The 18566-nt window shown below is 35.7% G+C and overlaps 1 protein-coding gene across 1 annotated transcript in view; it reads right to left on the bottom strand.

Moving 5' to 3' along the window:
• TBCD (tubulin folding cofactor D) overlaps window positions 1-18566 on the bottom strand; it is a 131241-nt gene that overhangs the window by 100458 nt on the left and 12217 nt on the right. Inside the window, exons 9-14 of the mRNA XM_054846521.1 lie at window positions 10684-10729; window positions 7799-7931; window positions 6499-6641; window positions 5603-5663; window positions 5053-5127; window positions 1858-1952 (exon numbers count right to left, since the gene is read on the bottom strand). Coding sequence (XP_054702496.1) covers window positions 1858-1952; window positions 5053-5127; window positions 5603-5663; window positions 6499-6641; window positions 7799-7931; window positions 10684-10729 — 553 coding nt within the window. The remainder of the gene's footprint in view (window positions 1-1857; window positions 1953-5052; window positions 5128-5602; window positions 5664-6498; window positions 6642-7798; window positions 7932-10683; window positions 10730-18566) is intronic.

The raw sequence follows: 18566 nt of genomic DNA, 5'->3' as shown, positions 1-18566 counted from the left end.
GTCTGGAAACAAATTATTCTAGGGATCCAGTTCCTTCAGAATATCAGTCCTAATGCTTATCTAGCTATTCTCTTGCTGCAAATGACACCCATTACCTGTAGTCTTGTTCTGGTCACTGAAAATAGTCAAAGTAAAGGTCAAAAGTACTTGCCAAAAGTAAAGGTTTTCTTTTAAGAGGAAGAGAATAAGCTTTCAGCTTTGTCTTCTCTCAACCAAATAACCTTAGTTCTCAAGATAGTCTCCAATTAGGTTTCTCACCCATTTTCTTATATATCGACTGTCAGAATTCTTGGTACTGTTTTATTAAGAAACTTCCAATTCCTATAAAACAGTTTTTGTGCCTATCTCCTTCACAGAAAGACCATGCTGTCATGATTGTGTTCTCTCTTTTCCTTCCTCCCCTATCTTAGCTTTATATTCTTCCGCCCAGTATCAGAAGGCTACGTCTTATGCAATCTGGCAAACTAAAACTTTGCATATAAACCTATGTATATTAAAATCATCTTCACAGGCAGCAATATATTTTCACTGCTCCTCTGCAGAAAAAGAAGGGTGTGAAGGATACCACTATCATCCCCATTCTACATACAGAAAAACTCAATCTAAAAAGTGAAGAGAGATGGTTTCACAGCACAGGTCATATCACTGGCAGAGTTAGGATTCATTCATGTCTTCTGCAGTCCTATACAGTATCAAACTTGCATGAAACTTCCAGTTTAGGATAAAAAAAAAAAAAATCTACTACATGAGTCTATCCTGATTGCTTGATAGAGGTGTCATTTTTATTAGAACTAAAATAGAGGCTTACCTTTGGATGACTTCCCATTCTTAAACTTTTGGGTTTTTTTAATCTTTATTATCCAAGGGCAGACATAATTAGAAAAGGGAAACCAGCTGAAGATAGCTGCACAAAAATTCTGACATGCAAAACAGATACTGTATTGGACATGAACTCTTTTCATGGATACAGAATAATAAACTGTATTAAATATCATATTTTACAGTTTCTTCTAGAACAAGTCAACAGATTTTCAGCATAGAAAACATTTGGCAACCAAATTTACTAGAATGAAACACTAGTTTTGAAACATTTTTGAAAATCAGTGTTCAACTTCTCTGTTCAACACAGGAGTACCAGATGAGATCAAAAGAACCATCTAGCCCAAGATATTGGGCTGTAAAAGTGCCCAATAGTGGGTGTGTACTACTACATTATGCTTTCGTCATTTCAACTCTATAAAAAATTGACCAAAATCACAAAACAGAGAACTAGTACTTTCACATAGCTCTGTACTTCAATGTATGGTGATACATACAGAGCACACAAAGAAACAATTCCTCTGCCCTGTTAGTTTTCTTTCCATCCTGATATTTCAAAAACCCATTAAACACTTAAACAGTTCATTGTATAAATTACGTGAAATTTGCCTCTGAAATTTAATCAGAAACAAACCGCATAAGCCACTAGCTTTTTTTAAGTGCAAGTTAGTCATCAATTATTTAATATATTCTATTTAAATAATGACACTGACACAATATAGAGACATACAGAATTATTTTTATACAACTGTACAAAGAAACATGGAAGGGAGGAAGAAAGAAGAAACCCCCAAGAAACTAACTTCATTTTGGAAAGAAAAATTTATTAAATATAAAAGAGGCACACCCAAGTCAATGCTTTTGACAGAAGCATCTTAAATATCCCCATAGGCATACTTTTTACTCTAGAATTCAATACTACACTCATTATTCAGCACACACACATCTGCACATGCCAGTCTATTGCCACACATCCAATCTCTGATACTATAAATTGTTAATTCATGAACTTACTAATATTCAGCAACTACAACTCACCATCTGAAATTCGGGAAGGGAGTAACAATCCTCTTCTGCCTAATTCAGCCAGAGCCAGGCATCCACCATGCCATGCGTTGTCTGTTTCCTGGAAACTAATTTTAGAACAAAGACAGGTTTTGTTAAGACTAGCCTTCCCTTTTCGGATTTAATTCTTCATGGTGAATTCCTAATGTCTTAAGACACATAATCGAAACCAGCATGTGTTTATTGTGTTATTAATCCTGGTAGACTTCTAAAATATACAAATGACAAGTTGAACATGTTTTCTTTCCCATTTTGTGCAACATAAATACTGCTACGAACATGACCAAATTAGCAAAAACCCCAATTATCAATATAAATGTAACCTCAATACAGAAGAGTACAATACCTGAAACTCATCCAGAAAAGGATAACAACTTTCTAGTACACTGGCAAAAGATGCAGATTTACAGAACACACCCAAAATAACTAATGAACTTAGTGCAAAGACAGTCCTTAACTAGCAAAAGAAGTTCAAGTGATAGTTTCCAATAAACACATTATACAAGCTTAGGCAGTAAGCAAACAGTGGTGTTTATCCACCTTTAAAAAAACATAAAACAGAGCAACTTGTAGCGAACACAGCAAAAAATATCAAAAATGGTACACAAGTTTTGGTAGACTGGCAGATAAAGGAGTGAAAAGGGGAAAGGTTGCACGCTGCATGACTAAATATGCAAAAAGTTCACTTTGTATTAAACTACGAATAGGAATCTAAGAATAAAACATTGAACAGACAGACTAGGCTTCATCTCTCTCAAAGCTTCATCTCTCCCAGTATCCTGTCTTTGATATGGCCCAATAGCTGGTGCTTGGCCAAAGACAAAGCATAAAGGATCATTCCCTTATTAGCCTCCTCCTAGCTTTGTCAATCAGCAGTACGAAGACTTCCCAAGCCAGAGGTTGCAGCCAGAATGTCATATTTAATAACCTCTGATGGGACTCTCTTCCATTAATTTGGATAATCCCTTTTTGAACTCCCTTTACACTTTTGGCTTCCATAACATCCTGTGGCAATGATTTCCACAGTTTAATTATAATTGTGTGAAAATGTACTTCCTGATGCTTCCCAGTTCTTGCATTATGAGAAAGAGTGAATAGTAAACAATTACTCACTTTCCCTCTTTCTTTCATATTTATGATTTTATTTATCACCATTATATCCCTCTACTTTTTCTTTCCACTTGGAAGAAACCCATTCAGTTAAATCACTTCTCAGTGATTCAGTTTTGTTATCCCTTCCTTTCCTAATAATATCTAACGTTCCATTCACCTTCTTTTTTCTGACAGCTGCTGAGCACTCCACTGACATTTTGACAGAACTATCAGTGACTTCAAGATCTCTTTCCTGAGTCATAATAACTGTTTTACAGCTAGCTGCATTTTTCCCCAGATGCATTAGTTTGCATTCATTAGACATTATATGTCATATGTCATTTCCTGCCTAGTTACTTGGGCTTATACAACATTTTTATTCCTGTCACCTTTAGTTTTCCCTACATTAGCTAACTTTAAATCATCTATTGATTTCCTCAGCCCATTGTTCACCTTTTTTTCAGGATCGTTTGTATGTTGAACAGCGCAGGGCTCGTACAGACCCCTGTGGGACTGTGCTGATAATCTCACTACATCATGAAAAATGATCACTTATTTCTTCCCTGTCTCTTGTCTTTTAATCTATCTACATATAAGAAATTATTTCTTCTTATTCCAAGAGATATAACTTAAAGTGCCTCTGATGAGCAACTGACTTATTTTTATTTTGGTCACTAGATACTTAGGGAAAAGAATAGAAGAGATTCCCTTTGTCCTTGCCTACGTTTGTTCCCAGGTGTTTCTGAAGAAAGCAGGTCACTCAATTACTAGTTGGATTACTCATCCCTATGACTTGAAAAACAAGGAAAGAAAACACAGTGAGTACAAGTCTTTGAAGCTCCAGGGATAATTGAGATCAGCAGCACCTCTTAAAATAATCACAGTAACACAGTGGAAGTATCGGCTAAGTAGATACTTTCCTTGCAAGTTTTTAAGACTTTATACCTTCTTTTTTTACTGTGTTATCCTTTCAGCTGGTATTTTTAATTTGCACTCACACCTAATATGAGAAGATTTTTTAAAACTGAGTACAGTTGAGTGACAAACTGAACATTACCAGTATTTTTTGGCAATAAAGAAATTCTTTTTGTTATTAGCTTAGTCTAAACCACTAGTTCAGATCTTAAAGCTCAAGAACTCAATGTACACCTGATTAACAATTTGATATATAAAAAAGCGTATGATACTTGTTTAATAATTCAGTCCTTTACATGCTCTACATGGATGCAGAAACAAGACATCCAGCAATAAAGCACATCAAAAGAACATCCTAGCACCTATGTGTGATCAAACTGAAGTTTCAGCTACCCCAAAAGCCTGTCTCTGACAGGGCCAACAGTACATGCCTTAGGTATAAGAACAAGCGTATTTCAACACTCTTCAAAACACTTCCAAACTCTGGCACATCGTGGGCAAGTTTGCAGGAAAGAAAAATGTTTTTTGTTCAGGCATATGCTCTTAGCATCCACAACATCCTGCAGCAAGAAGTATCTACAGTTTAACTAAGTGCTGTGTGAATAACCACCACCTTTTCTTTATTCCAAACCTGACGCCTGATACTTTAGTTTGCTTCTAATAATATAAAATCTAGAGGGCAATCATTTCCGTGCCATTCATGATTTCATAAACCTCTATTATACCCCATTTATTCTCCACTCTTCCTAGATGTTTCAGCCTTCCCTCACACAGAGATTGCTTCTTATTTCTGATGATCCTCAGGAGCCATTTGAACATCATTTCCAGTTCTACTGTGCTTCTGAAGATGCACAGAACACTCAGGGCATGAGCACACCACGACTTTTTAAAGCAGCAAGTTAATGACCATTTTTTATTTTTATTTTTCTAAAGTTCAACTTCAGTCCTTCCACATTACTTTAGAATGGGGTCAAGATGAAGGATTATTCATAATTTCTTTATTGAACACCCTTAGCACATCCGTGCCTTAGAAGATTTTGAAATCTGGGAGAAGAGCAACAAAACATGCAGATTTTTAGACCTGTCTTCCTAACTGTTGTCCTCCAGTTCCATAAGCAGACATGTTTCATATGCAAGTAAAGTGTGAAATAAGACTTTTACCTAAAACAGTCCAACAGAGACCCAATCACGTCATCTGCTAATTCTTTTGGAAGTCTTCCAGTTATTCTACCAATTCTACAGAAGTTAAAAGAAAAAAAGAAAAGCATACAGTGATTCATTAGTATTGCATTTGATGAACAAGTCCTATAAAAAATCTAGTTACTGGAAACTAAACAATAAGATGACTGACTTCACGATGACAATGCACTATTCTAACACCATTACCCTAAAACACTAGAAGCTACACAGTAGCAAACTTAACACAGAAATACATTTTTTAAAGTGGAAGAGAAAAAAACATTTTGAAGAAATGCTACTTTACACCCTTGAAATCAAGCCTTATCGAGAATGTTTATTGCCAAACCTATCTGAAATTTTCCTGAAGATTAGCCCAATTTCGTATCAGAGAAAGATATGAACATGGCTTTATACCATGAGCTGTACTAAAGCCTTTGAAGTAACTGTGAATACTGACGACACAAATTATCAATCATGAATTACATCAGACTGTATTTCTATGTTGTTTACTTTATTAAAGCATGAAACCTACCCTTTTGCTGCAGACCACCTGACAATAGTGTCTTTGTCTTTCAGTCCGACCAACAATTGCTCTGCAGATAATTTTAAACAAAACAGAATGTTCTCATTTAGTAACAGAAAGATTTCTTAAACTCTTCAAAATTCATTTTGCCTCTTAGTTTACATAAAAATATTTGTATTTAGATTTCTTCTGTCACACGAGTACAACTTGAAATCAAAGAAACAAGAAAGATGTCAAAATCATTTTCCAAAAGAGAAAATTTGGTTTGAAATTTTAAGTATTGTGGAAGATTCAAAATGGAAGTCATGGTGCTTTTTTCAGTGGTTCATTAGATTATTCAGTTATAAAAGTCTTCTGGTGCAATTTTTGCCTACTTATTTACAGCATATCCACTGGCAAGCCAGCAGAGGACCTGCTATATGGCTGCATACAAATAAAATAAAATGAAATGAAATGAAATGAAATGAAATGAAATGAAATGCTGTTCCTTTGATACTACTGCAGCTTAAAAAATTCAACCATAATTCTTTAGCTTTCCTGTAACACAATTTTTTTTGTTTCATTTTTCATTATGAATTTTAATTCATGCTTCCATCTGTGAAAGGTTCAAGATACCTCTTTCATATTGCTGGATAAAATTGGTAAAATGCACTTCAGTAACTCCATCCCCCAACCCCACGACAAATGCTGCAGCATTGAGTTGCTGCTTGAGATGCTGAAATCCAAATCATTTGACAAAAACATACTATATTTTAATCAGTTGCATAGACTGAAATTTTATAGTCTTTCCAATTGTTCACACCAGCACAGATAGCCACATGACTTTCTTAGCCCTAAGCAGGTTGCCTTCCAATATATGTTTAATTTGCAGGCATGACAATAATTCCTGTCCAGTTTTAACACACCTACAACATTTTCAATCTCTCCTGGAATGTCGTATTCCTCTTCATCATCAGCTTCATTAGCAGCAACTGTTATCATTTGATTCTGCACAAGTGAACCCTGAGCTTGCAGATTGGCAGCCAGAGATCGACAGCCACGCTGGTATCTGCGCAAGAAACAGAGTTAATTTATTTTTCTGATTTAAGTTCCAACTGAAATATGTACATACTGTCATAAAACCTGCTTGTCAAGTTACTATACCTCCCAATGTACAGCTCTCCAGTTATTTAGTAGTTGCTTTAAAGGAAAGAGTATCCCGTTCTCCTTTCTCCTGAGCCAGTTGTCTCTTTTCCAAGGTGAGAAGAGCTAGACTATTTAAATGGTTCCTTTTCATTACCTGTCCCTTTCCTGTTTCAGTATAACCTACTTTCCACTGCTGACAATAGAGGCAAAATTCCCATGCCCTAAAAACCTCTCCAAAACTTTAAAAAAAAAAATTAATAAAATCAACCTATTATACATTGGTTTTTGAATGTGAAAGCTAGCTTAGTACTTTCTGACCAAGCTGTATTCAGATATTTAGCCTGTGGTGTAGATACGTTCTTACAAAAGATATACTTTGCATGCTAAACTGACTTTTGCCATTGGGCAAGGTACACTCTCCACCTAAAAAGAATTTTCTATGCCTAAGGACGTTCTCAAAAGTTGGTAAAAGAAATACAATAAAAATAGTCACCAAGGGAGCCTGCAATTTTAAAATATCAGTGCGAGAAATCTAAAAAAGAGTTTGCCCTCTGGCAATAAGTAAAACCAGACACCAAAACCTGACTAATATGCAAAATGAAAGTGGGATTGCAAACCACTTTTCCCCTGTGAACTTTCTATCGAATCAGGGTAGAACTATGTAATGGAAAAAGTTATGTTCACCCTTACAAAACTGTACTAAATCAACTTCAGTAACCAAGGTCAGTGTCTTCCCATCTTTACCAAGTTATGCATTATATAGGAACAGGCTTCTGCTTGTGTAATGTGCAACATGAAAAGTCAAAAGAATTGGCTTGGCACAGCACTGGTTTACTGTACCAAAACAAAAAAAAATTACAGGAAACTTAAATACAGCGGAAGAAATCTACTTTTTCCAAATAGTGCAAATGAAGAATGTGTTCATTCCCAAGTAACACGGGGATTTCTTTATTTCTTTTTTAGGGGAGGTTAGGAGGGCAGAAGGCCAGTAGCCAAGCGTATGGATTTAGGTGTATTAAAGTTTTTTGAGTGCTTTTGGATTTGTTTTTTTTTTTTAAACTGTTTCGTGTTTAAACTAACCTCCATTTTGCTACCTTCGGTTTCACAAATGTCAGTCCAAGTCGTTGAACAAGTTTCATCCCTAGCTTGCGAAGAACCATCTGATTACTTTCTGACAGCTTGCAGTTATCAAGACACTCAAGTACAGTAGCAGCTGTAAAAGAAAATAACCACACCAGAAAAACTGTTTTTTAAAAAAATCTCAGTAAGAAAATTTTGTAGAGTTTTGAAAGTTCTTTAGAAGATTTAGATTTTTAAAGGTATTACTGAAATGCAAATACCTTATTACCTACTGTGTAGTAGCTTTGACACTGGTCAAGAGTAGGTAATATCCTTCACCTACCAAACAGGAAGGATTGCTTTAAGGTTTATTTTTGACTTTGAAAATTATAATGAATCTAGATTCTAAGAGTATTTATGCCTCTAATTCTCACCAGAAGAAAGACATTCAAGTATCTCTCAGGGTCTAAGAATTTTCAGTCAGAGTTTAAGAGTCAGAAAATATAACTCATTTACTCTGCAGCCAGTTTCTGCATATTAAGAAAGCGTTCCCTTTCCTCATTTATTATTTTCAGGCAGCACCAGCTTAACTCCTCTGGCACAGAAGTTTTTATGACGATGAATGTCCATAAACATTTAGACATGAGAAATACTGTGTATGTGTAAACAATCAGCAACAAAACCTTTCATTTGGGCACATCAAAGGGAAAGCTATTTGTCCAGCAAAGTAAAAAAAAAAAAACCAGATGAAAGAAGAATTGGGTTAATGAGGATAAAGTTCCAGGATTCAAAATTTTCACAAGGAACACATTCCTGTTACAAATAAAATGGTCCTTTTGCATTTTCAGCCTGAAATAATGATTTTTTTGAAGGCTGATCATTAGTTAATAGAGACCAACAACTTGGGCTCTGAAGGACCTATCATTTTTGCTATAAGCACTCTAAATAGGGAATCACACTGGCAAAATACTCTGCAACCTCTTACTCCAGTCTCATATCAGAGTTTTCAGAATACTAAGACTTCAAAGATATAACAATTGTTTCAAAGTCTGAGAAACTGCAGGACTTGACTTAAAAATCTTCTAAGTTTTTAAAAAGGTTTATGATTTATCCTGACATACTAAAATATTAATAAAATAATACATGCAGACAAAAAGGTAAAGCCAGTAATGCCTATTACTTCAATACATTCCAGCAACCTGGACTTTTTTGCAGTTGTAAAATCTAGAGAGACTAATGGCTTAGAAGGAGGAGACTGTAGAAACACCAATAGTCACAGATAGAAAAAAAAAATTAAGAGTATACAAATATAAGCCTCTTCCAAGTCTTGCCAACTCTTGAATCACTAAAATATCCACAGACCCATGCAAATGACTTCAGGACTAGTGCTTATTTTTAAATCAAGTTCTATGCTGCAAAAGATTTCAAACAGTATCTTCGACATTTGTCTATTTTTTCCCTATTTGATCCTCAGATCTGTTATAACCTGTAATAATTAAAAATCTTTGATATTTTTTGTCTCTCACATTTTCTTATCCCCACCACTTTCTCTCTAAATATTTGCTTCTTAATTGTGAGCATTTTATCTTTTCTATGATAAATTTATTCATTAGTATGCCCGTGATTTTTCTCTTATTACCAGACTCAGAACTACTTAACATTCTTTCTATATGCCATAGGCCAAAACATCTAATTTTACCAGCAGAGTTAATGTTGTGAGCCAAATATCTTCTTTTCATATAATGACTATTGTGTTGTACAGTTCTGCCTTTTAAATCACATAATTTTGTGTTATACCATATTTTATCTAGTCTGTTTATTGTTCTGTTTATCTGGCAGTCTTAATACTCTTTAAGCTTCCACAGTGCTGCCTGCTATTTCTATGTAATGGCATTCCCCAATATTTTCTGTTTGTTCCTGACCAGCTGTACAGCACATGCGTCATTCCATCTTGTTTGTCTTCACTATCTTATCTCCATCTTTACCCGTATCTCAGGCATTTTGTAAAGAAGTGTTTGCATATCAGACTTAGTAACTGGGAGAACAAAACTCTTTCCAGCACTAGATCTATGAAGTTTCTTCTTGGAAGTCAAAATAATGCCATTAAGTGAAATCATAAACATTCTAAACAGAGTTTACATCATTGCTTGATTCTTGCGAATAGCACAAACCACATTTCTGGTGCTTTGATAAGTTCCACAAAACTGACAAGGTCTTTTGTACTGTTTTCTAAATAGCCATCGTCTTTCCCCACCTCTCTTTACTGCTATCAATAAAAAACCCAAGCTAGTACTCTGCAGTCAGTTCTGACCATATTCCAGGATTCGCTGGAACATATTTCCAACTTGCAGCTACACTGTTCCGAAGCTTCTGTGCTCTCCTTCCAGGTACCTGTCTATCCCTAATTGCATCCACTATAATTTCTTTTCACTAAAAGCTTTTTCTCATTTAAACAGAATCACTACATGATTCCAGCTGAGTCCTGTACACGGCAGGTTCTTTAAACCTGGGTTTTCCAAAATCCTGTGCTTATGTTAAAACTTGAAGATTTTCTGCAAAATTTTCAGCAGTAATATGTATAAAACCAGTTTATGTTCTAATGAATTTTTAAAAATATTTTCCACATCTTATAGTTTATACGTTCTGTGTTCAGCTCCTATATTATAGCAATGGCCAATGTGATCACCTGCCAAATTCTTTGATGAGCTGTTCCAATATAACATTCCCCAGTGGCATCTGCTCCTTCCTCACTGTCATCTCTTCTTTTTTCCCCTCATTTTGCACGCTCTATAACTTCCCTGTTCATTTCACTCTTTACAGCCCCACTTGTTATCATTTTAATCTTTCTTTCCTTTTTTTTTATTGGAATGGCTTTAAAAACACAAATCAGGGCATTACAAACTTACCATATGGTAAACAATCTTCTCTTTTGGCATGTTTAAATAACTGTGCCTACAAATAAAATAGGGAAAACAGACATGAGAATATAGAGATTCTAAAGCATAATATATCAAACATGTAGTTCTAAAATACTTTTTAATGTTCTTGCAATAATCTCGTGTTTACCAATTTAAATAGCATAAAAGAAAGAGTCTCAGGGTGCAATTTTATTCTTTCTAAGTCAATGCAGGTCAAGAATACTGCAGCCCACCCCTCCCCTCCCATCCATACAGGCACACAGGCAGCCAACTCAGGGAGCCAAGTTGGCCAAAAAACACTTAATAGAGAATGAAAAAAAGAAAAAAACCCAACAAACCTACTAGTTTTCAGCAAGCTCAGCTCTCTGAACCATCCACCTCAGTGCTTGATCACATGAGCTCAATGCAGGTGCAACCACAGCACCTATTATCTCATACAGCTCATGTTGCCTTGAACCTTTAAAAAGTGAAGCAGAATTTGTAGACCATGAATAAAGGCAGAAAAACTAGGGGTACACTATATCCTGTTAGGACTTCCTGACCCTGAATGTCTCCAAACTGATCAAGCTTTGCTTATGATTTGGACAACCCATCAACACTTTGGTCACTGCTAAGAAGCAGGACAGGTGGACACATGAGAGCGAGCTTAGTTATTAGTAGTAACCACACACTGACAGACAGGACGCACTACAGGCTAAACTGCTGAGTATTTTACTCTGTTTCTCCAACAGCTTTTGAGAACTCCATGTTAAACCAAACAAAACCAGCTACAGAAATCTGACTGCAAATCCACTACAAATATACCTCCAACAAGGCAAACTTTAATTCCTGTGCCAAGGGATTTAAAGAAGCAAAGAGCTTCCAAAATAATAATATATACAACTAAATATCCCAGTAAGACTAAGCCCCAGTACTACAGTGAGACAAATGGACAATTAACACCTGACAAGAACGTGTTATACATTTAAAGCTTCCTCAGTTCACTTAGTATGCATCAAAACTACTGTGTTCAGTCACTTATTTTTACTTGCTTTGTCATTCACCAGAAGAAAAATCTTCCTCAATAAACATGCCTAGGAGTTAAACAAGAACAGACTTACCTTAAAAATATGTACTTTCTCACACATACCAAACACACACATGCCTCCCGTACTGCAGGTGTGGTTAAGAGCAACAAAGGCAATAAAAACACCTTTAGGCTATGTACCTATTCTATTTTGTTTTGTTACTAAATTGCATTTTAGGATCCTAAATTAGCACTTCTGATCAGCTCTACTACAAGTTACACAGGGAATTTGATAATATATATTGAATTATTTATGATTTTTAATGCTTTCACAAGTAATTAGGCAATTGTAAGGAATCCTTTAAAACCTACATTTAGAAAGCAGTAATGCAACAGATCTACAAATCTAGAGCACCTATAAAATTTTTCTACCTCTTTGCTGAAACATACAGAAGCATTCTTCATCACTTTGTTCCTGTGTTGTGCATTAAAACCCTATCAGATGGTTTGTTCACAAGGTCAGCAAGTTTGTAGTGGATGCTAGGAGATATTGCCGCATTTCTTTCCTTTATCTTCACCCATAAGGTTTTTTTCCATCTTATTTTCTCCCATCCCCTTCTGCTGAGAAGAGGAGTGATAGAGTGGCTTGGTGAGCACCTGGTGTCCAGCAAAGGTCAACTCACCACAATATTCAAACAAAACACTGTATAATTCCTGAAGTAGTGATAATGTAGAGAAACAGCTTTTCAATATAGCCTTGGGAATGCTCTTGGACAAGTGTGGTTTGATGTCTACGCTCACACTTCTCAGCATACTAGAAGCTCCTGCAAATGAGCAATAGAATCCTTGGAACATCTACACACTTCCAGTCTTACGTAGTTCCTAAATTCTGGCACCTTTCTACAAGTTTCTCTGTGAGTTTTCACATCCTCAAGGCCACCTGTGAATTGAGTTCTGACTCCTCACAAAAAACATAACTAGAAGGTATCACCTCTAAGCAAGATGTGGGAAGAAATTAACCAACAAGCAAGCAGGAAATGAAAAAAAACTCTTCAAATATTGTACAAGAATCTCTGTACTATTTTTCTTAAAAAAAGTAAATAACCAGCCTCACTCCCCTATGAGTCAACTGAGAACAGTGAACTTGAGAAATTCCATTTCACACATTTCTATAATTTTCTGAACAAGAAAGTGAAACATACCATTGCATCCCTACAACAGTTTCATTACATACTTAAATAAACTATTTTCATAACTGATTTTCAACACAGAACATCTATTCTCAAACAAAACACTGCATGAATTTATAATATACTTTCAGATGTTAAAATCATCATAGCAACTGCTTTAAATCAATTGAGATATGGATTAAGGGATTTTATTCTACGGATGCAAGTTTTTAGGGGAAGTAAAAATTAACCAAAGAACATCATAGCTACTGTGTTTAAATTAATAACTAAACTTAAAAAAAAAAAAATAGGACTTAATATTTACATGTTTTCTGTTCAATAGAACATGTTACCTGCTGACTTTGGAACAAACACAGGTGAAAGTGCCAAAAGTCTGAAAGGAAAAAAGCTGTGTTTGCACGCAACTAACGTACATTGCAGGTCAGACATAACCTTCTACCAGATTATTGATGTTTCAGCAAGTGATACATCAGGTATTTCTCTGTATCCCAGAAAAGTTTAATAGTCATTTTTACCAAACCCCCACAATTTTTATAGAAGTAAATAGGTAATAACCAAACTGTTGAGAACTACTGTTCAGATATTCAACACAGCAGGAAATTCAGTGTCTGGGGGTTTTTTTCTGATCGTAGAAATGTCAAGAAAAGAAGTTTTCATTACTTCTTTATAAGTCAAAGCACGCGAAAGCATTCACAAGCCCAAATTCCCCAAACTTCTGAGCATACTAGATATATTTTCCAGGGAAAATAGAAGAGTACTTTAACCAATGTTGGTCCTTGGGGAAGAAGAAATAATAATAAAAAAAAAAAGGCTATGCATTTTCTTCTGGCATGTGCTACAAACAGTCATGCATGTAAGGCAAAGTTACTGTCTCAGAAGAATCCTGCAAACCTAGAGTCTACAGGGGTTATACTAAAGAGACACATGAACAGAAAACATTAAAAAAAATATATAGAAAAAAGAACAAATCAGCATTACAGTATTCAGCTTAAACTTCCTGCCTTGAAGGAAGAAAAACATGCAGGGCACACCATTTCAAAAAATCTGATACAAACAAAATAATTAATAAGCTTGGTTTGCCACCTGCATAGACATTTTAGTGTCAGCAACTAACAATACTGACAGTAAGGAGCCTGTCTATTGGAGTATCCAGGCAATCAAAGTTACGCCATGCTCTCTTCACTTTAATGAGGACATACAGCATACACCAACTTACCCAACCTGTTGAACTGTTGAAAACTATGTGACTCCCTCTCTTATAAATAATTAAGCCACCTACAAATTAGAGAAAATCAGTGGTGTGCAAGCGATGATGACTGTCAAGTCTGGTTTTGCTTTGAAATAGCATGGTGCAAGGAAAACAAAACCTAGTTTCTTAGTAATCACAGAAGAAACACACCACACCTTCCAATTGTCTGCATAACCCACTTTAGGCCCGACCTTCATGAGATATATCAAACAGGATCACCTCCAGGACATGTTCCCCAAGCTATACAAATCACCATTAAGGGTGGCCTGACTGTTTGGTAGCAAGCATATCTTCCTGCCGAGCTGGAGACACAAGTCTGAATCTACCCTCTGGTTGTAACCAACCCAGTCAAGGATTGGGAGGATAATTTCAGCCTCTATGGGAAGAGAAGAAAATGATATCTTTCATTACTCTGGAGCACCCCCTAGTAGTCACACAACATCCAGGTCCAGGGAAAGCTATCAGCCATCCCTGCCTCCAGGCCAGATGTGGGGAGGTAAACAAGGTGAGGGAGGACATACTGTCAGGATAATAAGTTCACTTGAAAGTAGAGAATATTAAATGCATTATATGTGCAGCTAATGGTAAAACAGATTAGTTAAAGCCCTTGTTCTTACTATGTCTTCAACACAAACTACAAAAGTAGTCCTTCTGTAGGTCACACATATTTGTCAGGGCATTGATCATCAACATGGTACTTAAGCTGACAAACTTCAATACAGAGCCCAGTTACATGGGTGACAGAGTTCAGTTTTCACAAGATCTTAGTTTAGCAGTTGAAAGCCTGAAAAGTTTAGACTAACACATGGAGAACTAACAGAATAGTTCCTTTCCATCTTAAGACTACCCAAACCCACAGATTTGAAATACTTGGAAGAAAAAAGAAATTAGCAGCTTGAGACAGCAGCATATTTTAATAGGAAAAAGAAACAGTCTTATGATAATCGAACTTCTGAACCTTGAAGTAACCACAATACTTCTTATGAGGAGGAAAAGCAGCTCAGAAGTATCAGACAAGGCCACATTAGCATACTCCATGCCATTCAGAGAAGAGATACACTATTACCAGAAAGGGGTCAGTGCCCTTGGTATCTATAGACAAAAGAATTTTTTTCTTCTCCTCATATCAACACTGGTTTTTGTACACCTTTATCAAACCAAACCACTAAGCAACGACACCTTTTTCAAAAAATAATGCCAATAGACAATCCTAGCATCGCTAATTCTTTGAGAATGCCAAAAATACAGAGACTTGGGAAACATTCTATTTGGAAATATTCTATTTTTGTGCCTCTGGGTCTGAAAGAATAGAGTTAGAGAGTTCTTTCTTCCCTGGAGCAAAATTTACATAAGCATGCAACTATTGCTAAATAACTTTTGCATTAGAGACAGCTCAGGGAAATGCCCTGTTCTTAAGACTCTCGAGTTTCATCAGATCACTGCGTAGGGCGTTCTGTTTTTTTTTAATTATTACTCACACTTGTATACTGAATCACTTATAAAACAAATAAGGTTTAATAAGTTTCAATGCCCAAGGCTACCTCAACATGATGACATCTCTGTCACGCAAGAACTGGGAGTGCTACACCCTGCAGCAATAACTAAAAAGCTGTTTGATATAATGGCAGGTTTAAAAGCAAACCTCCAGACCAAGAGAATTTAAAATGCAGATTCTTGAAACAGGTTAGAAGTTTCCTTCAAGTAAACAAATGTTATAAAAAAAATGTAGCAATTTCTTATTAATCCAACATTTATAATCCTTCAAATATATAAAGTATGCAAACACAAAAGTGAATTTAACTCAATACTGCAATGTTAGTTTCAACAAACGAGGGCAGTTATAAAAACCAAATCTGAAATATTGCAAGCAAAGATTCCTGCTACGGCACACCTGTTGTGAAATGATATATTACTGACGACAGGTGTAAAGAAAAAAAAGAAAAAAAGCACAGTGGAATTAAAATGTGTAATGCAGGCTGCGTGTTTCAACAAGAATCATGAAACAGTAGTACTTGTTCTACACATAATGCTGAGTTAGATTAAACAGTAGCATACCTAATCACCAAGACTTAAGGCCACGAAGAGGCAGATCAAAGTGCAGCAACGTCGAACTACTCATTGCGTACCTAACTTGCAGTTTCAGCTCATTGAAATGCAAGATTTTCATGTCTTTTTAAAACAGTTTTGCCATGCCAATCTCACTACAAGCCATTTCCTAAATGCAGACCATAAGCAGCATGGTACCATAATCCAACTGAAACCCACCCTGTTAGGGGCAGGACTAAACGGATCCGATGGAGAGAGAGAAAGATATTTTATCCCCACCCTGGTTGGGAACATTCCCAAAACTTGCCTTGCTTTACTGACTGGAAACTGAAAAATCATCTTTGTTTTCTCCTGCTTGTTCAGAGAGAAATGCCCAGGCAACTACAGTTTGACTCAAAGTAACAAATTGCTGGAGGAATCCAAGGGCAAAAAATTTTGAAGCTTGTTAACACAAGTTTTAGTTGTCCCTCATAAGGATGTGTTCTGCTTTACACATTTAGCAATTACTTATGTTTCTGTACAGACTGTTAGAATCTTGTATGTTCAAGAGAAAAGGTCTACTTATTTTAAACACTGCTTTTATTTTCAGCTTATATTTTTGGTTTAACAACATGCTATTTTTACAAGTATGTTACAAAATTCTTAATATTAGACTCTTGAAATAAATATTTCCTACTTAAGCTTATCTGTGTACAGACATACCTGCATATGTATCATTTGGAAAACCTTTATTCCCTAATGATATAATTCACGCTTACATTGTAGTAACCGAAATTAAAAATTGAAGACTGAATGCAAGAAAAGGCTTTAAAAATTCTGTTTGCTCATACCTACCTAACTGGAACAGGAGTTATGAGCTGTAGGACACAAATAAAACTGGCCTGATAAATACTTACTCCTATCCACAGAGGAGGAAGAAATCATATAAATGCAAGAAGACAGGCTTCTGCTTCCAGGTATGTTGTATCACATTCTAGTTTCGATTCTACTTGTTAAGTATTCACCTGTTTCGCTTAGTATGCACTAATGAACAGGTGGATAGAGCCAAAGCCAAACTCAAAGGAATTATGTCAAAACACTAATGTATTATACATCCTACAGGTCTCATCATGCACCTAGAATGGCAAACAGTCAGCCTCCCTTTCCAGATCTGACAATAAAATGATGAAACATCATTCTGTCTTTTGAAACATACTGCAATGCATACAAATAATGCTTCCTCCTGCTTAAGCAGCAAGTCCTAAGTTATTCTAAATATAGATCATTTCTTGTATCTTCTGATTTGGAAGAGCTGCTGAAGAAGAAAAAAAAACCAACCCAAACCAAAACAAAAAAAACACACACCGCACACTTGTTCCAGAACTTTGCTTTGATGTTTAGTAACATACTGCATACAAGTCCTCATAGCAATTACTTAAAAAGAGCTGCAAATTTATGCAAATTACAGAAACTCGTACAAACACCAGAAAATCCTTAAACCTGTGCAAAGATTCTACAAGAACGCGTCATCTGACTTTGCTTGTGCTACCTTGACTTTGGTCAACAACTCCACCCACACAAACTGCTCCATTCCACCCAAATATATTTGGACATCAAAACTGGAACAGATACCAGAACTGTTATTCAAGTATTTCAAAATGCACACCAACACTTTTCAGGGTGTAAAACTACAAGAAAGCTTTTTATAAAAAGATATTCTTTGAATGTACTAGAGGAGTGCTATCATATAGCAGTGGTTCAGGTATTACAGATTTTTTCCCATGCATAGTATATAAACTTTAAAACCCAAACTAAGAATTGAGCTCTTTGAGTCATAAAATATTGTTACTTCACAAGGTAAGGAGCATTAAACAAAAAACTTCTTCAGATTAGCAAGCAAAACCACAGGAAACAGTGCATTCTTTCAGACTACTCAAGGACACTAACAAGTTTAGTATGTCTTACTAAAACTATTGAGAACAACATTTTACTTGAAGAAGAGTGGATACAACTTTCAAGAATCACCTGCATTTTGCTTACCAGTTCTGAAAAGTCTAGGAGGGACAACTACTATATCAGAAGCCTAACCTCTTCATTTTGTACAGTCCCAATTACTCAAATTCTTTCAAAGGTTTTGTTTAAAGCAAAAAAAACTAATCAAAATCCCAAACTGAATTATCAAACGACCGCTAATATGCAATCAGATATTTAAAAGCATTTTTGAGAGTTATTCATCAGTATCTATACTGGCATTTTCATTTTCATTTGGTGATGATAAGAATATTTAAAGAAAATACACATACATGGGAAGTTAGGTATTCAAAACTGCTGTGGACAAAATTATAGCTGTGTATTATCTTACCCTTTTTTAATAAACAGGAATCTCTCTGTGCATTTGCTA

The sequence above is a fragment of the Grus americana genome, chromosome 18 (assembly GCF_028858705.1).
Source record: "Grus americana isolate bGruAme1 chromosome 18, bGruAme1.mat, whole genome shotgun sequence".
Taxonomy (NCBI): domain Eukaryota; kingdom Metazoa; phylum Chordata; class Aves; order Gruiformes; family Gruidae; genus Grus; species Grus americana.
Note: the sequence above shows the minus strand (reverse complement) of the source record. Positions and strands in the feature narration are given on the sequence as shown.